The 23,579-nt window shown below is 46.1% G+C and overlaps 1 protein-coding gene across 2 annotated transcripts in view; it reads left to right on the top strand.

The window, feature by feature from the left end:
• TIMELESS (timeless circadian regulator) overlaps nucleotides 1–23,579 on the top strand; it is a 49,294-nt gene that overhangs the window by 3,272 nt on the left and 22,443 nt on the right. The window contains exons 1-17 of one of the 2 annotated variants that reach the window (XM_060272038.2): nucleotides 1,004–1,141; nucleotides 3,170–3,295; nucleotides 5,605–5,758; nucleotides 7,178–7,292; nucleotides 8,135–8,197; nucleotides 9,025–9,126; nucleotides 10,007–10,162; nucleotides 12,524–12,657; nucleotides 12,785–12,872; nucleotides 13,912–14,091; nucleotides 16,184–16,401; nucleotides 16,670–16,773; nucleotides 18,365–18,534; nucleotides 18,941–19,057; nucleotides 21,244–21,395; nucleotides 22,625–22,722; nucleotides 22,880–23,003. In XM_060272038.2, the coding sequence (XP_060128021.2) occupies nucleotides 3,199–3,295; nucleotides 5,605–5,758; nucleotides 7,178–7,292; nucleotides 8,135–8,197; nucleotides 9,025–9,126; nucleotides 10,007–10,162; nucleotides 12,524–12,657; nucleotides 12,785–12,872; nucleotides 13,912–14,091; nucleotides 16,184–16,401; nucleotides 16,670–16,773; nucleotides 18,365–18,534; nucleotides 18,941–19,057; nucleotides 21,244–21,395; nucleotides 22,625–22,722; nucleotides 22,880–23,003 (2,072 nt within the window). In that variant the 5' untranslated portion in view covers nucleotides 1,004–1,141; nucleotides 3,170–3,198. Of the gene's footprint in view, nucleotides 1–1,003; nucleotides 1,142–3,169; nucleotides 3,296–5,604; nucleotides 5,759–7,177; nucleotides 7,293–8,134; nucleotides 8,198–9,024; nucleotides 9,127–10,006; nucleotides 10,163–12,523; nucleotides 12,658–12,784; nucleotides 12,873–13,911; nucleotides 14,092–16,183; nucleotides 16,402–16,669; nucleotides 16,774–18,364; nucleotides 18,535–18,940; nucleotides 19,058–21,243; nucleotides 21,396–22,624; nucleotides 22,723–22,879; nucleotides 23,004–23,579 lie in introns of those variants that run through there. The other variant, XM_060272037.2, reaches the window with a different exon arrangement.

Below are 23,579 nucleotides of genomic sequence, written 5' to 3'. Positions count from 1 at the left end.
GGTTTGAATCCCCGTGACAGGGTGAGCTCCTGTTGTTCGGTCCCTGCTCCTGCCCACCTAGCAGTTCGAAAGCACATCAAAGTGCAAGTAGATAAATAGGTACCGCTTTGGCGGGAAGGTAAACAGCGTTTCCGTGTGCTGCTCTGGTTCACCAGAAACGGCTTAGTCATGCTGGTCACATGACCCGGAAGCTCTCTGCGGACAAACGCCAGCTCCCTCGGCCTATAGAGTGAGATGAGCGCCGCAACCCCAGAGTCTGCGACTGGACCTAACGGTCAGGTGTACCTTTACCTTTACCTTCAGTACATGCTGGTGACAGTTGGAAATGGAGTAAACTGCATGAGTTGTGCAAAATGCTTGCAAATGGGAGAGATTCAAAGTGTCATTGTTGGCCAGGCAGGCCCTGTAAATTTTGCCAAATTTGCTTTGGACACAAAAGGAGAACTTTTTTCTGGCCATCTTAAAATGATGCTGTTGCCGTGTCTCTTTTGAAACACCTTTTGCCGATCCATAAATGTGGTGGCCGTGGGGCCGCTTTCTTGACCCACTTCACATACACTGGCTTTTGTTAGCGCACAGCGGTGCCGAGAGCGGTTGAGAATGAGGCCTGTTATGCAACTCAGGTACACTTACCCTGGTAGGCTATTGACTTTCTCATACTTCCCCAGGGGGCCAGTATCCCCCAGGGGAGGTATCTGAGCATCGGTCGTAAACTATGTGGTTGCAGAAGAGGTTTGGGCTCTTCTCCTCATTTCTCCTCAACTTGCAGAGACACACACATCCTCGCAGCAGCATAGTGACCTAGGTTATCGTGACATCCTAGAGACTGGAAAGTAGGTTAGAATTCTGCAGCGCGTTGTGTAAGTGGGCCAGTTACACAAACCAGGAAATCAGTGTGAACTCCAGTAGCAGTGGATTGGGGGTGGGTGAAGAAGGGGTTGCCTTGTTGAGAAGTGGGTGGAGAAAACACATCTCCTTTTCCTACAAAGTTTTGCCAGTTGTCTGCAGTCTTCCTAGTTCCCAGCAGCTTCTCTCTTTCCCTCTCGTCTCAAAAGCTCCAGGGATTGATTTTGGAAGCAGTCCAGCTTGCATGTGCCTGAGGAGTTTGCGTGCACGAAGCCCCAGGAACTGGAAGGTTCTGGTAAAATAAACTTGTACAGGAGTAACGTGCAAAAGTGGCGAGAGAAATCCCTTCTCTGCTTTCTGATCTGCAGGCCAGGAAAGGAGTTTTATCTGTCCTCCCTCTCTTGATATTCTGCATGGTTCTTTAAGGCTGTGGCAGTTCTGTGATATCTCTGCATGGATAGGTGATAGCAGAGGCTTGTCTGAAGATCTATAGTCAATTTGCATGGAAATTTTAGTTTGCTGTAGAGAATACCTATACAACAGCTCTGCCTAATTTAGCGTGCTTTAGCTTCTGAGCAAAGGGTCTGCAGATTTGGGCTGAGATTAACGGCCAAGCATAGTTTCCGGCAAAGTTCCACTTTTTTGCTTGTTGACCTGCAGAGACAAGGTAAGTTACTTTTGCATCCACTGGCAGGGGACAAATGGCAGCTCTAGCGCGTTTACGGCAACCTTTCTTGTCCATCCCATGACACTGGTTGGTGCTGTGTCCCAGCAAACATGCAGCCTAACAGTGCTTCCTTGGGGCTACCTGGTGGCTTTAAAAAATGAAACAAAACTGGTTGCATGACTTAAATGTCCGATCACCTGCTGGTGGTAATATTTGAGGACCGCAGCTTCTGAAGTTTGCTAATTGCATGGGGGGCGGGCGGGCAGGGAGCTGCAATTAGCTAATATGTGGGGTAATAAAGGGGAAGAGAATTGCATAGCAATAGGAAAATGTGGATTGTATGAACCCGATCTCCTAATGTGGCCAAACAAGGGTCTTCTTGGTTGTGGCTGCCTGATAGCCAAGTAGTTGATCGGTTTGACTTCTGTTGAATCTGCATTCGCAAAGCATTGTGAATTTTGGCTTGGTTGTATGACTACTGCAGTTGGGAGAATTCGGCTCTTGAATGCATCCCTTCAAAAAAAATCCATGATGTGTGGATAAACATGAGTTCACACAGTCACTTGAGATGGTTGTTCTGTGGATCCTTGGCAATGAATTTGCATCACAGTTGGGAGACTATAGAAGAGTCTGTTGTATTAATTTTTTGTAGCCAACGTGTATTTAGAGAGAGAATGGCATGTTGCAGAATTACGCCTGCAAAAAACCGCCAGGGCTCTCCCTCTGACTTTCAACACTGCCCTCAGTAATTCCTTGGGCCACGCAGAAAATGGCATGTGCTGTAAAAGGTTTATCAACATCTGGGGATGTGAGAGGGAGTGTATGAGAACTATGTGGTATTTTATTTCCTTTCTCCAGATTTTGAGATAATGGCAAGAGTTGGTGCCAGCTTTTATTGCTTGCTGAAGTCAAACATTGTTTATTTTTTTTAAAAAAAATTGCATTTGCATTCCATGTTTTCCCCCTCAAGGTGCCATATATGGTATGTTTTATCCCCATCCTTGGTTAATTCCCACAACAACCGATGTAGGTTAGGCTGAGAAGCAGCAACAGAGTGGGGATTTGAACCCTAGCCTCGTAGCCCAGAGCCTATTAGAACAACAATCAGCAGAAAAAGGAGGGGTCATCGAGGAGGACTGTGCTTCAAAATATTAAAATTGAGAACAATGTGGAAAAAGCCCCCTGCGTGATAGAAATGAGGAATGGTCAAATAAAACAAGATAGTGAATTATACCAGCGACTGGCTGATCGAGAGAGGAGATTAATATTTGGAAAATTATGAAAGAAGATAGCAGAAAGATAAAGGATGGGCATTTGGCTGTTGAAATCCAGAACACGGGAAGTCCCACTGAAATTAATTAATTCGGATTATATAATTGGCTATATAGTTTTTTGTTTCTGAATGTGGAAAGATTTGGTTTGAATTTGTTATTAATATGGTTTTTTTAAATTGAAAAATGAATAAAAATTATATACAAGGAAAAAAAGAACCCTAGCCTCGTGAGGTTCTAGCTAGTCCAACACAGCAACCCCTGGCAGGCCCAGTGCCTGGATTTCTGCAGGCAGCAAAAGCCGTTTTGTTCTACTGAGCCGCTGCCCTTGCTTTGTGAATGACCCAGGACCTCCATGGCTTAACGTTGCTTCTGTTCTCCACAGGCTCCCTTCTTTCATTTAGGCTGAGATTTATGGACTTGTACATGATGAATTGCGAACTCTTGGCCACGTGCAGCGCCCTGGGCTTCTTGGAAGGGGACACCTACCACAAAGAGCCGGATTGCTTAGGTGAGAGACCCCAGGGGGTAGCAGGTGTATATTGGAGGTTTAAGGGGGGGGGCGGTATGCCTGTCACAAACTGACTCATGAATGGAGCCAGTTGATATATGAATGTGGATGGGGGATGCATTTTAGGGAAGTGTGTGATTTTATACACTTAGAAAAACCGGTCAGTCATTAGAGCACAAGACTCTTAATCTCAAGGTTGTGGGTTCAAGCCCCACCTTGGGCAAAAGATTCCTGCATTGCATAATAAATAATAACAACAACAACAACAACAACAACAACAACAACAACAACAACAACAACAACAACAACAATGTTGTAATTTATGCCCTGCCCACCCATCTCGCTGGGTTCCCCCAGCCACTCTGTGCAGCTTGCAACATATATAGAAACACAACATGAAACATTAAAAAATAAAATATCCTGTACAAGCAACAAACAAACCAATAAATCAATAGAAACAACAACATCAATAATAAACAGTTTACAGTTATACCCAAATTAAAGTAACAGCCAACCCCAACTAAAAACATCTAAGCAACACCAACTCGATAAAAACGAAACAGAGGAACCAAAATTAGAACAGTTTAAAACATTTTGGCCGGTTGCCCCAACGCAAGAGGTGTTCCAACAATGTCCCTCCAGCCTCCCAGGAGCCTTTTAGCCATTCAGGGTGAGTGTGGGCTCCACCCCCTAGGATAGCTGGAAATGGGTCTTGCTGCAGGGATTCTTTTTCCTTCCAGCTCACTCAAGGCAGGAAGTAGATGACCCTCGTGGTCCTTGCCAACTCTGCAGTTCTGTGATCTTTGATCCCCAGCTGCCTTGCTCTCCATCAATGTCTCACTGCATTGCAAGACATGTGCTTTGCATGTTTTTAATTCTTAGGTCCCTGACATCTCCGTTTAAAGGGTTGAGGGACAATCTGCACTATTGATGACTAGGTGGTTAATAGTTTGACTCACGTTTCAAAGAGTTCCTTTATACCAGGCACCCCCAAACTGCGGCCCTCCAGATGTTTTGGCCTACAACTCCCATGTTCCCTAGCTAACAGGACCAGTGGTTGGGGAAGATGGGAACTGTAGTCCAAAACATCTGGAGGGCCGAAGTCTGGGGATGCCTGCTTTATACCATTAAAAATTTCTGGGGCTGGTTGAAGGAGTCTTAGGCAAGTTTGTGCAGATTTAATCACTCAATTTAAGTTTTATTTGATGATCAGCTGAGAATAGCTTTGATTGCTGTGGGGAAGTTTTTTCTTTGGGTTGTATTTGGTGTAGAGGCAGGGAGATAATTACGTCAGAGCAAGCAATTCTCCTTGACCGATAGATTAATCTTCTTTCTCCCCCCCACCCCATATGCTGTTCTGGGGGTTCCCCTCCCCAAAGATTTGGGGAGGGAAGAAGAAGGCAGGAAGTCCTGTTGTGCTATGGCTTTGCCATTGAAATGGCTTCTGCTAGTGCAACAATTTCACTGAATATGACCCTTGGGTTTTAGATGGTGCACCTATATCAGCCTTTTACAACTTTGTGGTGCTTGGAGGTCATTGGACTCCAAATTCCATTAGCCTCAGCCAGGATGATGGGAGTTGTAGTCCAGTAACATCCAGTGGGGACCCAGGTGGCGCTGTGGGTTAAACCACTGAGCCTAGGGCTTGCTGATCAGAAGGTCGGCGGTTCGAATCCCTGTGATGGGGTGAGCTCCCGTTGCTTGGTCCCAGCTCCTGCCAACCTAGCAGTTCGAAAGCACGTCAAAAATGCAAGTAGATAAATAGGAACCGCTACAGCGGGAAGGTAAACGGCGTTTCCATGTGCTGCTCTGGTTTGCCAGAAGCGGCTTTGTCATGCTGGCCACATGACCTGTGCCGGCTCCTCGGCCAATAATGCGAGATGAGCGCACAACCCCAGAGTCGGTCACGACTGGACCTAATGGTCAGGGGTCCCTTTACCTTTAACATCCAGTGAGGACTAGGTTGGGAAAGGCTTTTCCCTATCTTGCAGCCTGTTCCACGTTGGAGGCAATCCCTTCTGTAAGAGAGAGAAGGGGTAATCCCTTTTCTAATATGGTACCTGCCCCACCTGTGGCTATTAAACAATAAAGAACAATGATATGTGTGTGTGTGTGTTTTAGTATTGTCAAGATAATCAGGGGTTTCTGTTTTCTCCATTTTTAAAAAGGGCTTCTTTTTGCAACAATAATAGAACCTTGCTAATTTTTAAGTGGTGGGATAGGAATTCCATGTGGTTTTTTTGTTTCACATCCTTTCCAAGGATGCTCCCACATAACCCTTCTCTCCCTGCCCATCTCTCCGTGTTCAGAGAGTGTGAAGGACTTGATCCGCTACCTGCGCCACGAAGATGAGACTAGGGATATTCGGCGGCAGCTGGGGGCGGCGCAGATTCTACAGAATGATCTGATCCCTATCATCGTACAATACCCCCAAGACAAACAACTCTTTGATGCTGTTATCAGGTAACCAACGTGGGTCGGGGAGGGACTTGCTTGGCTCCTGTAGGTTTAACAAACCCACACATTAATATAATTCATGTATGTACAATGTTCCCTGACAGCGCTTTGATGAGAGACAGGACTAATAACTCATTTCAGTCCAAAGCCTTGATTGTGAAGACGGCGGACACACAGTCGGTGTAAGGGCACACAATGCATAAATGAAATTGGGATATATCTAAGGAGTGGCCCTTTATAAGGCGATACAAAAATACTCTGAAAAGAGGAAGGCCTGCAAAAATTGTGACAGGAACTTCCATAATGTTCCCAGCTTTCTTTAATTTTGATCTGCTTCATCTAGCGTGGAGCTACGGCCCGATGGCAAACCACCACTCTCGGACCTGGATCGGGCCTGTATAATTTGTGGCCCGGAAAGCTGGATGTAGCCCCCTAGGGACTCGATAAAGGGAAGAGTGGCATTCAACCAAGTTTTATTCAGAATTAAAACGAACTTGGTCGTATTGATTCATTTCATTGGGTCTGCTCTGAGAAAGACTTGGTTGTATGCCAGCTAGAGTTTCTTAAGATGAGTGTTACTCCTGAGAGAGCCCTTTCCCTTGTGGCCATATACCTAGAATCATAGAATTGTAGAGTTGGAACCCAAGGGTCATCTAGTCCAACCCCCTACAAATGCAGGAATTTCAGCTGGAGCAGCCATGACAGGTGGCCACCCAACCTCTTCTTAAAAGCCTCCAAGGAGGAGAGTCCACCACCTCCCGAGGGAGTCCATTCCACTGTCAAACAGCTCTTACCGTCAGAAAGTTCTTCCTGGTGTTTATTCAGAATCCCCTTACTTGTAATGTGAATCCATTGGTTTGAGTCCTACCCTCCAGAGCAGGAGAAAACAAGCTTGCTCCATCTTTCATGTGGCAGCCCTTTAGATATTTGAAGATGGCGATCATATCACACCCCAGTCACCTCTTCTCCAGGCTAAATATACCCCACTCTTTCAACCGTTCCTCATAAGGCTTTGTTTCCAGACCCTCGATCATCTTGGTTGCCCTCTGAAAGCGGGATCCTGAACGTGGCTTTGCCTAATGATCAGAAGAGATGTGCATATTGGTCCAAAAGGTGCTTCTTTGTAATGCACTCGATAATTTTAAGACTTAAAATGAGCCCCAAAGACTGTATCATATGCTGGTTTTAAACCTGGCTCCAGAAAGCCTCAGGTTAAATAAATTTCAGTTCTTCCTCCTTATTTCTCACCTTCGCTCTCTTTGAACAGAGCAGGCCAGCCAGTGGAATCTCTAGTTCTATAACTTCAGCTGGCGGCCTTGAGCATAGAACCACTAGCCCCATCAAGGCTGTCGCTCGCTTAGGACTCCATGAAGCTGTTTCACAATAATTGTTGGAGCCTCTTATTTTGTTTCCGTTTCCTCCTAGGTTAATGGTAAATTTAACCCAGCCAGCCGTCCTCTGCTTCGGCAAACTCCCCCAAGAAGCCAGCTTCCGACACCATTTCCTGCAAATCGTCTCTTATCTGCAGGCTTACAAAGAAGTGAGTGGTTCGTACTGGTGTCAAGCCTTCTTCCAATCCTTCCTGGGATCCATGCCTTGTGTTTCTTGAGCGGCGGCACTTCCTGTAGTCGTGCAGAATTCTGGCACTCTCAGCTTTCTGAAAATAATGTTTTGCTGGATTCAGACTGAAGATGAGAGGGGAGGGGAGGAGCTGCAGCCTTCTGGGATAGAGGGCACTGACTTGAGGGCCTTGGAGGTGGGCTTGAGTTCGAGAAGGCGTGGAGATCAACAGTGGGCAGGCTAGGGATGGGAAAGCGAGGATCTGCTCTTCTGGGGTTGAGCTCCCTCTAGGGCGGTGGTTCTCAAACTTTTTCTTTTCCTTCTGGGCCACACTTTCAGAATAAAATTTGCTCTCACTGCACCACATTTTTTTATTAATAAGAAATACATCGGAAAGCAAGAGAGAAACAACTAGCAGTGCTTGATTTATAGCATAGAATACAACTGCTTTATACAGCGGTATACCTTGGTTTATTAACTTAATCCAGGCACCCCCAAACTGCGGCCCTCCAGATGTTTTGGCCTACAACTCCCATGATCCCTAGCTAGCAGGACCAGTGGTCAGGGATGATGGGAATTGTAGTCCCAAAACTTGATTCGGGATTACAACTGGGATTGTCCCCGGTATCAATGGGATGCTCTTGCTCTTATCTATCCATATTCTACAACAACAACAACAACAACCATAACCATATTTTGATGCCATGCTATACTACACCGAAACATTTAAATGTTTCTTTGATTGTCCTTGGACCTTTCCTGCCTTGCTTACCATCCTCTCCTGCCACACTGCTCTAACACGCTTTCTTCCCCACCTTGTAGGCGTTTGCCAATGAGAAGATCTTTGGGGTACTGAGTGAAAAGCTATATGACCTGCTGCAGCTGGTGAGTAGTACCCTTTTGGCCCCCAGTACTGTAGCCTTATCAGCTACTAAGGGTCCTTAAGCTGCGCCCAGGCAAGGACAGAGACAGTCAACAAGACTCCAAGGGCTGAATTCAGAGAAAGAATTTAATTTGTTATTAATAAGAGACTCTAGGTGATCAGCTCACGACAAGAGTCAAGAAACACAAATTGCAAAGCTTCTTATACACTTCTTGGGCTCCTTTCCCCCTCCTCTGTAAATGTGCGCACGCAAGGGGGGGGGGTCACAAGTACATCTAAGGAAGATCCGTGTCCAGTCCTGTGCATAAACATGCTGACTCATGCTGCCCCGGTAAGCACTCAGCCTTGAGTAAGACTATGCGTCAAGGATAGCAGCTTCCAGCGTCAGGCTGGCAGTACATCCGCTGATAAACCTCTCATTCTGTGTTCCAGACAAGGTCAGCTTATTCGGCCTTGATAGGAAGCTGTCTCACTGTTACATTGCACTTTGGCACACAGAGAGGCAAAGAGAACAATGGGGGGGTGGCTAAGCCATACTCAGAATTCATACAATGCAAGCAATGCAAACTATAGGATCAGATCTAGCTCAATAACACAATTGGCAAATCTCTCCCTTCAGTACCAGAAGCGGCACTTTGTGGGGGACGCGCTCCTCAAGCGCAGGGAGCCAGAAGGGATTTAGGGAATGGATGTGGAAGGGGGCCAAAAAAAGGGGGAGGGCAAGGTTGGGTTTTGGGTAGAGGCAAAAAAGCTCTGCCCTGTGCAGCCACTTGTTTTGTGTGTCGGGGGGGTTATATATCATGACCTGCCCCTTCCTTCCTGCCCCCAGGACTGGGAACAGCGTCAGGAGGAGGATAACCTCTTAATCGAGCGCATCTTGCTTCTGGTGCGCAATGTGCTGCATGTCCCGGCTGATCCAGATGAGGAGAAGGTATGTCTACAGTAAGGGAAATGATGGGCTGATTTCCATAATAAGAGCTGCTGGCTTTTCTTCTTCTTATGGTGACAGTAAAAATAGTTACTGAGAGAACTTGGAAGTTGGTAGAAAATCTGGGGTGGTGATGCACCCAGGTATGGAATATTGCACTCTTGGAGAAGTTATTTGTTTTTTTGGGGGGGTTATACCGCCCCAAAATATCAGGGTGGTATAAAATGACAGGTACCATAAAAGCAATTCAAAACTTTACACAGATTTGGTGTCCTCCCAAGTTCTCACAGCCCTTTATAGAGAGAGAGTGACTATACTGAGTTAATTAATCTTGATATGTGATGGTGAAGTTCTTCAATTTGACAAGTTGTCTTGTTTGTGTTTCATAATTACAGTTTTTGTTGTTGTACTGTATATAACATGGGAAAGCAGTTTACACGTTTGCACAAACGTATATGTGTGTACAGTGGTACCTTGGTACCCGAACAGCTTGTCTCGCGGATGCCGCAAACCCAGAAGTGAGTGTTTGCGAACGTTTTTCAGAAGCCAAATGTCCGGCGCAGCTTCTACGGCTTCCGCTTGAGTGCAGGAAGCTCCTGCAGCCAATCGGAAGCCGTGCCTTGGATTTTGAACGGTTTCTGGGGACTCCCAGAACAGATTTAAGTTCAATAACCAAGGTACCACTGTATATACGTTTAACACAACCTTATTGTTCCTTGGAGTGCAGTTTGAAAGCCAGCAATGGACAGTGTCCCTGTCCTCGACAACCACAGTGTTCTTCCTTTCCCCCCACCCTTTGGTATCCCTACTCAGAAGAAGAGGCACCTTAGTTTATGAGGACCCCAGTGCCCTTGTACTCAGACTCTTGTGGTCTTTCCCATAGAACGTTGACGACGATGCCAACACTCATGACCGGGTGCTGTGGGCCATCCACATCAGTGGCATGGATGATCTGCTCAAATTCTTGGCCAGCTCCCAGAGCGAGCAGCAGTGGAGCCTTCACGTGCTTGAGATCATCTCCCTTATGTTCCGGGACCAGGTAAGCAAGGGGAGGAGGAAGAGGGTTGGGCAAGGCGGGTGATAATCTTCCGGCGGCTGCACCCAGGCCTGCTGAATTGCTGGCTGGGCTGTCCATTGGATACAGTCTCTGTGTTAGAAGTTGGCACTGCTATTTTTCTAGAAAAAGAGGTGCCGGAGCTCACCATGAACACCTCCCTTGTTCTCTTATACAGTTGTACCTTGGAAGTCAAACGGACTCCGCTCCAGAAGTCTGTTCGACCTCCAAAATGTTCAGAAACCAAAGCGTGGCTTCCGATTGGCTGCAGGAAGCTCCTGCAGCCAATCGGAAGCCCCATTGGCCGTTTGGCTTCCAAAAGAATGTTTGAAAACCAGAACACTCGCTTCCGGGTTTCGATCTTTTGGGAGCTGATTTGTTCGGGAGCCAAGGCGTTTGAGATACACAGTATGACTGTAATGGCAATGGTGTCCACCAGAGAGGTGCCGGAACTGAGTTTCCGGCTGAAGAAACGCTCTTGAAGTTCGGAATGAAACCCCAGGAACTTAGTGGCATTCAAAACTTATATACTGTGAAAAGGAAAGAATGAAAAGGGAGAGCTTGAATTTTGATACAAGATGAAAGAGGAGATGGCAATAGTTTCCACCTGTACTTGTGAGAGACTTGTGGGGTGGGGTGTAATTGGGGCAGTTTTTGGTGGGTTGGGAAACAGCGGTTGCTAACAAAACTAGTGAATGTTCTCTGTGATACATAGGAACAGGACTTCCAGGTTTAGAGGCAATGTGCCTTCAGATAACACATGCGAAGGGCAAAAACTGACTTTCCTTGAGCGTGATTATTTTGTGAGTCTTTTCACCTGTTCATTGTTAGGTGAAGTAGTGGGTGAGTTAGTTGACATTACCCAAGGATGGGGGACCTGTGTCCCTCTAGCTGTTCTCTAGCAGGCTGCCTTGCTGACTGCGACGAACCCGGGCGTTGCCACCAAATATGCGACAATCCCGGCGCTGTCACTAAACTTTCAATGATCCCACCTAAAATGTGCAGATCCCACCAAATTAGCGATGTACCTCCCTTATCTATCACTAGCAGTGTGTCAAAGGAATTCAGTTATTTTACAAACAACCCACTATTCCTTCTTCCACAAATAAACACCCTGTTTATATATGGGGTTTGCTAGTAGATGAAGTGCAGTTCCAGCTCTCCCAATAACGTGGCTCAGTATCTTTAATAACTCCCGGCAAGTGTAACAGGAACAAACTTGTGCCCACAGTAAGGATTTCCCTTTCACCTAAGGTTCACCTCAGCAGCTGATTGCCCTAGCAACCCTTGCTACTTGGTGGCACCCTTTCCCTGGCACTTGCCTCCCCTGTGCGTGACCTTGAGGTATAAAGTATTCTCCTGCTCCTCAGGTTTAGTTTTGCCTCCTCTCTTCAGTCACCACCCTTTGGAGTTTCAGATACGTTGCTGGAATAATGAGGAACATCCGCTTTTAACACAACATTTAAGAAAGCTTTATTTAACTAGAGGACATGTAAAATTCTTTATGGTTTCATTCGTATAAACTCTTAGATCATATTCTTAGTTACATATAACTCAGTCTAGATAATATAGTTCTGGTAAACTTCTCAAACTCTATACTCTCCACTACCACCCACACGCTCCCGCTCCTAAAACCCTCTCAACTCTTATCAACTCAATTAACTGATCCCCATCCCCTTTAAACTCGTGGCAGTCCTGCCCCTCAGGAATGGAATGTGTCACTCAACTAGGAGGTTTAACATTTTACACCCTGGAGTTCTATTGTAAGCCAGCCCAATCCGCCACACTGACCAAGCCAGCAGGGCCCAGTGGCCGGGCATGTTGGGTGTTTCAGTACACCAGCATCTAAATGGCCACAGGTTCACCATGCCCGGTCAAACCTAACATAGTTGTCCTTAAGCTTAGCATTTTGTGAGCCTTCTCAAAGTTGGGAGGCACAGGAGACAGGCAGAAAGATTGCCTTGTCATCTAGGCCACCTGCAGTGACTACTGTCTGCCGGGGATGGGGTTGGTATTGGGTGAGCCTAGCCAGTGGTGGAGGAACCCTCTCTGGCACCCGGGGCGGTGCAGCCCATATGAACTGCTACTCGCACGCGGCGGCTGCTGTACGATATGGAGTGCGCATGTGCGGCAGCCTATACAAACGCCGTGTGAGAGGCTGCCAGTACGGACACACGGACGGACGGCGCACGCCCTCGGCTGCTCTACAACTGGGGGGAGGCAGGGGCCATCTTGTCACCCCTCCCAAGAGTGGCACCCGGGGCGACCCGCCCCCTACGCCCCCCTCCTATGCCCCTGAGCCTAGCTCAGGTTGCGGGAAGTCACAGAAGTCTGTGTTCCCAACAGAACCCAGTGCAACTGGCGGCAACAGGGCAGGCCCGCTCAGCCAAGGAGCAGGGCGCAGACACAGCTGAGTTGGAGCACCTGAGGCAGAAGGAACTGGCTGAGAGGAAGAGCCGGGTTCTCCAGCGGAGCAGCAGGTGAGGCAGCGTGGATTCAATTTAAACCACTAGTCAGTAAGACCTATGCTTCTAACACTTCTGATCTTTGATTCAAACTAGGCTTGTTCCCCTGATACATGCATCTGTTTCGCCCCTTTCCCCGCAGGCACTCTCGTTTTGGTGGCTGCTACGTCATTCAGGGCCTGAAGTCTTTTGGAGACAGAGACGTTGTGATGCATAAGGGACTACAGAATGTAAGTTGATGTGGGTGCAGGTGCGTGTGTGTGTGTGGTGGGGAGAGTTGTTGCCTGATAATGCACAAAGTCGAAGGCCTGCCTTTGCTACTTTGGATTGCGAAGTGTGTTTTAAATATAGTAATTTAATTCGCCGACATTGTAAATGCTTGCATGCGTTACTGTGTGTTTAAATTGGATTGGTTGGAAACCGAGTTCTAGAGAGTTCTGTAGGAGTTCTCATGTGATTGGCTATCGTTGGACCCATGGGAGGTATACAGTGAAGGAGAGACTCCATTTAATGTGAGGCAAGATGACTGTGTTTTAGAATCCACAGTGAACACTGCTAGGTTGAATCGAGTGTCGGAGTGCTGCTTCTCTGCTTGGGAGAAAGAGCAAAGCTGCAGGAGAAGGCATAAGTGGGTAATCTCGTAGGAGCTGCAAGGCATGACCTAACTGAGATACAGAAGGATGAGTGCTGAGCTCTGGAAAGAGAGGAAAATACAGTTGTTTGGAAGTTAGAAGAAGAGACCGTAAGCCCATGCTTGAACAAGCACGTGACTGTAAATATTATGTTTTAATTCATCTATAACTTGAGTTTCTGCAAGTAAAGCTTTTGAATGTTAAAATCTGGGCATTGGATTAATTTCCAAAGAAGGGTGTCAGGCATGGTTTGAGCTTCTTAGTCCCCACTTGCCTACCTTAACAAACCCCCTCAACTGCAGAGGAAGCTGCAGTTGTGGATTCTTCACTTATACTCCTCCTCTGGTGCCCTTGCGTACCTCAGGTGTGGAAAACCTGTGGCCCTCCAGCCGATGCTGAACTATGCTTCCCCAGCAGCCCCAGCAAGCATGGCCAATGGCCAGTGATTATGGGAGTTGTAGTTCAGCAACATACAGAAGGCCAGGGGTTCCCCACACCTGGTGCGAACCTCCCTCCCATGCTTGCTAGAGCAAGTAGGATTTACAGGCAGGGGGAGAGTGGGAATAGGGCAGGAGAAGCTGCCGCTGCAGCCATCCCCACCTTCGTATCTTCTCTGCACTCTCCTGTTCCTGGGCAGGTGAAGAACTACAGCCACGATTTGACCAAGGAGGTACGGCGGGTGCCAAAGAGGCGGCAGCTTGCCCCTGATGGTGAGGGCGTCTCTCGCCGGTCAGCCCTCAACGTGAGGCTTTTCCTCAAGGAGTTCTGCGTGGAGTTTTTGGAGAACTGCTACAATCGCCTGATGTATCTGGTCAAGGTGAGAGTGGTGTCCGTATCCTGCCAAGCGAGTTTGGGGGTGGCAAATGGAGCGTCCTGGAAAAGGGAATAGGGAGGGGAGGGGTGTTGGTGGTACAGAGCTGCAGCACCATCTATCTCAGGGATTTATGTTCCTTACCATAAAAGTGCAACTCAGCCGGATCTGGCAAGACATCATCCTTATTTCTGTTCTCTTCTAGATCAGAACTTTGCATTTTAAGGATTTAATTTTAACTTTTGTCATTGGGCAGTAAGGGTTTAATCCATAGCTGCCAAGTCTCCCGTTGTTCGCGGGAAACCCCCAGATTTTAATCCGTTTCCCGCTGTTATCCCGAATAGAAAAAAATCCCGTAAATTCCCTGGATTTCCTACCTGCCAGGGAGGCTCCATTTCAGGTGCTGCTCTGCCCATGTCTGGGCACCGGAAATCGGGCAGAGCAGCACCGGAAGTCGCTTCTACGCATGTCTGTACATGCGTAGAAGCAACTTCCAGTGCCGCGCCGCTGCTGATCCCACATTTTTCAGCAGGAGACTTGGCAGCTATGGTTTTTTTTTTTTGGTTTTTTTAAAAAGATTTTTATTTATTTCAATCTTTAAAACCATACAGAGAAATCATGAATCCACCTTTACAAGTAGTAGGAAAGAAAAGAATAGAGAGAGAAGGGGGAGGATGTTGGGACAAGACCACAACATGTCCTGCTCTATACACAAATTATCTCTTCTAAATGAGAATTACAAAAAAAAAAGGGGGGGGGAGGAAACAAAGGAGAAGGAAAGGGGGAAGAAAAGGAGAGGAAAAAAGAAAATTGCAAAATACAAATTACAAAAAAAAGAAAAGAAAAAGAAAAGAAAAGAAAAATACAAAATACAAAAGGGAAAAAAGAAAAATCTGTACATATAAAATAAAACACAAAATATAACAACGGTCTTCCAATCATATCCTATGCAATTTGTATTAATCCATCTTATTATACACAGAAAGTTCACCTCTAATTTTTCTCCTTTTAATTCCCAACAGGTTCAGAACCGATCTGCCTTCATAATCTTATCACTTACTCGTTAATATATAATCGTCAAAAATCTTCCATTCCTTTCTTATTTTTTGCTTTGTTTGACCTCTAATTTGCCCAGTGACCCTGGCTAACTGTGAATATTCCTTCATTAAGATTTGCCAGTCTGTTACGCTGGGTATATTCTTGCTTTTCCAGCTTCTTGCGATTAAAACTCTCGCAGCTACTATGCCATACATGAGTAATATTCTGTTTGCGTTTTTTATTTCTTCAGGTATTATATTTAATAGGAACATTTCTGGTTTTTTGTCATTGGGCATTTCTGGTTTTTTGTCATTGGGCAGTAAGGGTTTAATCCATAGCTGCCAAGTCTCCCGTTGTTCGCGGGAAACCCCCAGATTTTAATCCGTTTCCCGCTGTTATCCCGAATAGAAAAAAATCCCGTAAATTCCCTGGATTTCCTACCTGCCAGGGAGGCTCCATTTCAGGTGCTGCTCTGCCCATGTCTGGGCACCGGAAATCGGGCAGAGCAGCACCGGAAGTCGCTTCTACGCATGTCTGTACATGCGTAGAAGCAACTTCCAGTGCCGCGCCGCTGCTGATCCCGCATTTTTCAGCAGGAGACTTGGCAGCTATGGTTTAATCCAGTGACGTCGTTGCACAAACAGAACAGCTTCCACTTGTGCAACAGACCCTCACCCATCACAAAAAAAAAATCTGCATCGGAGAGTTGGCGGAACCCCCAGAATGGATTGCCGGTCGATGATTTTGCTGGATACAACCCAGTATAAATATTGTAAATGTAAACAGGTGCTGGTTGGTGTGATGGGCGACAAATGCCCTGGAAACACATGGAGATGAGTAGGTCTCATAAGGACCTCCCTCCGGTCCTTACTTACTGTGCAAAATAAGTAGAAAGGTGCAAATGTTCATCTTTTCTATTGAAGTTGCCACCACTGTGCTCTGCATCTGAAATTTCTTGCTGTCTAGTATGCACATAATGGGAACCCAAGCAAAAGGAGCAGTGACAGGATCATCTGCTTCCTCTTGATGTTCCTTTTCTCTCTTCTCCCCCATCCTGCAGGATCACCTGATCAGGGAAAAGGCCCAGCAGCACGATGAGACCTACTACTTATGGGCCATGGCTTTTTTCATGGCCTTCAACCGGGCTTCATCTTTCCAACCTCAGCTGGTTTCTGAAACGGTTAGCGTTCGGACCTTCCACTTCATTGAGCAGAGCCTGACCAAGTACTATGAAATGTTACTCATGGATAAGAAGGAGGCTACTTCTTGGTCTAGAAGGTAATAATAATAATAATAATAATAATAATAATAATAATAATAATAATTTATTTATACCCCGCCCATCTGCCTGGGTTTCCCCAGCCACTCTGGGTGGCTTACAACAGAATATTAAAATACAATAATCTATTAAACATTAAAAGCTTCCCTAAACAGAAGGTAAGGGGGGGGGTTAGTCACCCTGCTGGGTTTCCCCCTCTTGTTTTGGCTGTGTGACTCAGTCCTTTTGTCGCTTGGCCTCTCAGCCTGTCTTCCCTTGTCTCTCCAGGATGCACCTGGCTCTCAAAGCCTACCAGGAACTGCTAACAACAGTGCACGAAATGGACCATTCGCAAGAAGAAGCCTTGCGCAACAGCAGCCACATCATAAAGAGTGAGGATTTTTAGTTGTAGAAAACACAACCTCTTAGGACAGAGGTTTTCAACCTTTTTGAGTCCACGGCTCCCTTGACCAGCTACATTCTTTCGGCCGCAGCCCTGTGGGGCTCAGGAGCCCAGTTGTGTCACCCTTTGCCTCCAGACCGGCAGACCCACACCCTTTTTCAAGCACCTTCCCTTGGGGTATGCTTCCTCAGCTTCTCCCCTCTCCTTGGGAGTCCTCTGGGCAGCCGCTGCCCCTGGTCTCTGAGCTGTCCTCCCTGCCCCCCAAAGAGGTGCCTTCTCACACTGCCTCACAGGGGCCTGGGAAGCACCCCCTGGCCAGCCCCAGAGGCACCATTCGCCTGCGGAGCTTGTAGCCAGGGCTGTTGCAACAAACAACTGTGCAAGCCTTTGGGAAGCAGAGATGCGAGAGGGAATCAGAGGAGGGAGGGAGCGAAAGAGGGGACAAAGGCTAGTGTTGCCTGTGGCACCCCTGACCACCATTCAAGGCAGCTCAGGGTGCCACAGCTTACTGGTTGAAAACCACTGTCTTAGAACAATGTTCTCTCTGTGCTTAAGACCCATTTCAGGGTTTGATAGGCAATGACTTGAGAGCTCTACGTGTTGGGTGGCTATGTTGTCTTAGGAGGCACTTTGGCAGACTCCAGAGATGATAATGGAGAAGAAAGAAATGGTTGTCCGCTTGCTCTTGTTTTTAATTTATGAATTGCCATTTATACACGTCTTTTTAGAAATGTTATCTTTAAGAAACAGCTAAGCCGCTGAAGATCTTGTTGGAAAGACAATAGAAAACAAGCACCTAAAACAAGAGACTTTTCCATACAGCTTGAAAAGCTTGTCCAAACAAAAATGTCTTCTGTTTCAAGGATGTACCGGTAGTAGGCACTGGTCAGGGATACTGTTCCACAGAACAGGGGTATCTGCTCTGAATCCCTTCTCTGAGTTACTGTGCTTTTGATATTTTTAGGACTTGGAGGGAGAAACTCCTGCAGGACACAGTGACCCTACTGGGTTTATAAGGCTGTCTCAAGGAACCTGGTCCTGAACTGGACACAGGTTGCCCGGCCCCCAAGTGGATTTAGCATGAAGTGCTTAGGATCCCATTCCTTCCGCTATTTTTTTGTCTTGTAGAGCAGGAAACGCTGGCTTGTGTGTATGGATGTTAAGTAAATTGGAGTTCTTGTTATAAATTGCAGCAAGAGAAAGACACCAAGAACTCTGGTCAATGTGAGTTTCGATTGTGGGATTAATCCCTACTCGCAAGTCAGTGATGAATTATAAATTATAACAAACAATAATCCATTCAATTGTATGTATTCTAACAGAGATTACAAACTCAAACAAAAATTGCAAACTCGATACTGTTATGAATCTTTGCAAAGCTGAGTTTGCAATTTTTGTTTTGAGTTTGTAATCTCTGTTAGAATACATACAATTGAATGGATTATTGTTTGTTATGATTTATCACTGACTCGCGAGTAGGGATTAATCCCACAATTGAAACTCACATTGACCAGAGTTCTTGGTGTCTTTCTCTTGTGTGTATGGATAGCACTAACAACATGACCCCCTCTTTCTCCCAGACAACATTTTCTACTTGATGGAGTATCGCGAGCTGTTCCTCACCCTCTTCCGTAAGTTTGACGCGACAAAGCAGCCCAGGTCATTCCTGAAAGATCTGGTGGAGACCACTCACCTTTTCTTGAAGATGCTGGAGAGATTTTGCAAAGGGAGGAACAACCTAGTGGTCCAGGTATATTGGTGTATGGGGACAAGGTCCGTTCCATGCGGGGAAGCTGGCGGGTCCCAAATAGGCCGCACTTAGGCCTCTCCATTTCAGCCAAGCCACGCAGGCCTGCCCTTCCCTATACGTCATATAGGGTGTCAGGTGTGGGGATAGGTAAGGGTGGGGCTTTGCAGACACCAACGGACAGCCGATTGGCAGTACCTGCGAAAGTACAATCCGTGCTTCCCAAGCTGATTGTTGGCATCTGTGTAGTGCTGCGCCCACTTTCTGAGCCTGAGAGCATTGATTTAATCACTTTCCGTGGGCTGTGCTTGTGGATGAAGGGTTCTAGGAATGCTACACTTCCGCCAACAGCCCCCTTTCCTCAAAAGCTGGCTCAGAAACCAGGAAGCTGTTGGTTTGTTTGCTGCAGAGCAAGAAAATCAAGAGGAAGAAGAAGCCTGCGAGCTCGACTGTGCAGCCCCGAGCACCCGAGGAGCTGGAGAAGATGTGGCCGAGGCTGGCTGAGCAAATTGATAAATGCATAAAGGTAGGATAATGGGAAATAACCAGTCTTGACACAGCAGCTTGGGGGCTCCTGTATTTTGTTTTCTAGCTGTCTGGAAACGGAGAGCGGTGGTTTTGCAGCTCTCTTGTTTGATCCAGTTCTAAAATGCGCAAGATTCTGAAGTCATAGGAACACAAAAAAAGGGAGCTGCCTTTTGCTATCAACTTAGACCATTGGCCCACCTAGCTTAGAACTCTCTCTGTGCAGTGACTGTCTAGGGCAGGGGTCAGCAACCTTTTTCAGCCGTGGGTCGGTCCACCGTCCCTCCTACCATGTGGTGGGCCGGAAATGAACGAATTCCTATGCCCCACAAATAACCCAGAGATGCATTTTAAATAAAAGCACACATTCTACTCATGTAAAAATGTGCTGATTCCCAGACTGTCTGCGGGCCGGATTGAGAAGGCGATTGGGCCGCATCCAGCCCACGGTCCTGAGGTTGCCTACCCCTGGTCTAGGGTTTCAGAAAGGGACCTTTGCAGTCCCCATCTGCAGGGCTTGAATCGGGGGGGGGGGGGGTGCCTCTACACACAAAGCTGTATCATTGAGTTGCAACCACTCCTCAAAAGTCATGCAGAGCTTTGCATACAGATACGGTACAGAAAATAACATCAGACTCAAATATTCTGATTTTTTTTTTAAAGTCTTCCAAGTGCATGGGGAAATGTAATAAGGCAAAGGGGGTAAAACCCCTCACCCTACTTTCACCTGAGCAATTTTATAGTATAAAAGCTAAAGTGCAAAGCTAATATTTTGCAAAAGGAAGTAAATTGTCTCTGTTCCAGTTGGAAATTCTATTACATATTACATTTGTATCCAGCTTTGACTGCAAGAAGCTCAAGATGGCATGCATGGTTCCCCCCTCCCTTTTTGATCCTACCAACAACCCTGTGAGGTAGGTTAGGGGGAGAGAGAGCGTGACTGGCTCAAGGTCACCCAATAATAATAATAATAATAATAATAATAATAATAATAATATAATTTTTTTTATTTATACCCCTCCCATCTGGGTGGGTATCCCCAGCCACTCTGGGCGGCTTCCAACAAAATATTAAAATACAATAATTAATCAAATTATCACTCTGGCTCTGGTAGTATTGCCTAGTGATCATATTTTCTAGTTGTGTGGTGTCTGGATACTGGTCTGTGAATGTTCAGTTGCCAACAGTGGTTTGGTAACGCTTGTTTCTCAGTTTCGCTTTTGCATCTTGCTAAAATCTTCTCTAGAGAGGTGTGAAAACTGATGATAGTAGTGCAATAGCACACTAAATTTGCTCAGCCATCATTCATGCAGTGCCTTCTGGAAGCCAGTAGGGGGTAGGGTTGCTAACTTTCCAAATGTTCAGCTGGTTTTGTAAGTCCCCTAGCCCTGTTTTGAGATGCCATGACAGCCTCCTTTCAGAAGATTTGATAAAAAGCATGTGTTTGGAATGCAGGCAGGCTTGCGTTAAAATTAAAAATGTTCCTATCATTTGACGGGCAAAAGAATAACGCCCTGGTCAAACAGAACTCTCCAGTGTGTGTGGCAGAAAAATCTTAGGGTGAATCTGCATTCTTTGAAAGTTTACTTACTTTATTAATCTTGCCTTTGTTGGAAATACATCTGGCGTTTCTTTCTTTTTCTAAAATTTAAAAATTTATTTATAAACCTGAACTTTATACATTTCATTAATTTTACAATCATTTTAATATTTCAAAGCTTGGCTTCCTTTCCCCTCTTTCTGCAGTTCCTTTAATTTATTCTTTAATATATTCTACATACCCAAATTCATTTATTTTGCTCATTTTATTATCTACTTTAAATATATACTCTTATGAAACTGCAGGTTATTACAGTAATACTGCCATTGTTTTTATCTGTTTGCAGTTTGTCTGTGAATATTGAATAAACCATTTCCATTCTTTTATAAAAAGTTTGTTATCTTGATTTCTTATCTTTCCAGTTAGTTTTGCCATTTCTGCATATTCCATAAGTTTTTGTATCCATTCTTCTTTTGTCAAGACTTCTTCTTTCCATTCTGGGGCAAATAACATCCTTGCCGCTGTAGTTGTGTACATAAATAAATTTCTGTACAATTTAGGTCGTTCCGTCCCTATGATTCCCAAAAGAAAAGCTTCTGGGTTTTTTTTACAAAGGTTATTTTCCAGTATCTCTTTCTTGCCATCAGGGTCCTGAGCCTCTCCCAGAGGATGTTGTCCCTTTTGATGCTGCTTCGGAAATTCCACTGGAGGAGCAACGAGCTGAGGCCATGGTACGGATCCAGGACAGTCTACTGGCTGGCCAGGCACCTGAAGCTCTGTCCCTCTTGCATTCAGCAAGGTAAGGAAGTGGCTTCAGTGAATGTATCAGTGTCCTTAATAGTATGTGAAGGACTATTGGTGAATCAGAGGAGCTGCTAGAATCATAGAGTTGGGAGGGACCCAAGGGCCATCTAGTCCAACCCCTTGCAAATACAGAAATCTCGGCTAAAGCATCCATGACAGATGGGCATCCAACTATCTGCTTAAAAACCGCCAAGGAAGGAGAGTCCACCACCTCTTGTGGGAGTCTGTTCCACTGCCGAACAGCTCTTCTTGTCAGAAAGTTTTTTCCGTACGTTTAGTTTGGAAACTCCTTTCTTGACACGCAGAGTTGACCATCTCTGTGTTGTCAGAAACCTGAAAAGTAAAGGAAGTGTTGGAAGCAGCTAGGTTTTCAGCTTCATTAAGTGTTCTTTTAGCAGCCCTCTTTAACAAATGAACATGTGCAGCAGAAGGGTCTTCTTCCAGAAATGCATGGCCAATGTGAACTTGGCAGTGTGTGTGTGTCCCTTTACTGGAATAACAAGAAGGCAGGTCTCTGTCCCAAGGAGCTTGCAATCTAAATGTTGACATGAGGGACTAAGAGGAGGAGGAGATGGTTATGGGTTGGAGTGTGTGACATGGGCAATATGGGGGTTCCACACACCCCCAACTATGAAAAGATTGCCAGCTTCACATAGGCCTATTTTGTTCTGTAGACATTTATCGAAAATATGCTTAGGAATGTTATTTGGAAGGAAACATTTATGAATGTATTCATGAAGGCCAATCGGATGCATCTCTATGCACAGACATACGGTAGACATAATAATAATAATAATAATAATAATAATAATAATAATAATAATAATAAAAAATAATAATAATAATACCCCGCCCATCTGGCCGGGTCTCCCCAGCCACTCTGGGCAGCTTCCAACAGAAGAATAAAACACAATAATCTATTAAATATTAAAAAGCCTCCCTGAACAGGGCTGCCTTCATATGTCTTCTGAAAGTCTGGTAGTTGTTTTCCTTTTTGACATCTGTTGGGAGGGCATTCCACAGGGCAGGCGCCATCACCGAGAAGGCACACAAGGCACACAAGCAGTGGTGTTTGCTGGATTATTACGCTTGTTCACAATTCTATAGTTGCTAAGGGGGTGTGTGGGCATGTGGACTTGGTTTTGACCCAACTCTACATCAACCCTACTCTACCCCAACTGTTGCACGCAGCTAATAACTCCCGCTTTCCTTCTATTCCGTAAGGGAGGTGTGGCCAGAAGGAGATGTTTTTGGATCGCCCTCCCTTGGCCCAGATGAAGAGGTGGAGCTGCTGAGACAAATCTTCTTTGCCAGCCTGCCTCGTGAGTGTCCATTCTACATGAGTCAAGTAGAAAGGAACAGCAACAGGGCAGGAGGGGGGAGGGCTGCTAAGGATCTTCCCGAGGGAAGTGTCCCCTTCGCTTCCTGTGGATCTTCAAATGCCCTTACATTTCACACACCCCCTTCAAATGCGTGCAGGACAAACAGCACCTGAGACAGATGAACCTGAGGAGGCAGCTGAAGAAGAGGAAGTCGCCGAGGAAGAGTTGGCGTCTGTAAAGGTGTCAGAAAGGGAGTTCAGTTTCCTGGATTACATGAAGCGGTAAACAGGGTTTCGTTTTGTTTTGTAAGAGCTTATATATATATATATATATATATCCTTCTGTGTGTCCAGGGCGTTTCAAATGTCTTGAGGCTGTTTCCTCTGGCATTCTTGCCCATGTCATTTTTTGACACCCTTCCCCCACCCCCCACTCCATCATAAAGGCTAGAAACTTCACTTAACAAAAAGAAAGAGAGACTGAACTTTAGGAAGCCGAATCCTGTGCCCATTAACACATTTTGCACTTCTGTGGAGTCGCAGTATGCAAGCAGCCTGTAAGGGGGGAAAGGTTATAGAGAACCTCCCCCTCTCATCAGGAGCAGTCCGTCTCCAAGCAGTCATGAAAGCACAGGGTCTGAAGGGGCTAGTCAGGAGACGGAGAAGGAGTGCCAGGTCTCTGGCAGCATGGGAGAGCCCCTGCTCCACAGGCGGGAAGAGAGAGAGGCAGGAAGGGTGGACGGGGAGAAAGCAGATCGTAGACCCTTCCCCCCGACACCGGAATTAAGGAGGAGGAGAAAGGGGAGGAGATTCACTGTCCCGAGGCTTTTATGTTGGTCAAAGTGGCGAAAAGGGGCA

This window comes from Zootoca vivipara, chromosome 2 (genome assembly GCF_965207765.1).
Source record: "Zootoca vivipara chromosome 2, rZooViv2.hap1.1, whole genome shotgun sequence".
Lineage (NCBI taxonomy): Eukaryota > Metazoa > Chordata > Lepidosauria > Squamata > Lacertidae > Zootoca > Zootoca vivipara.
This window is presented reverse-complemented; position numbering and strand designations above follow the sequence as displayed.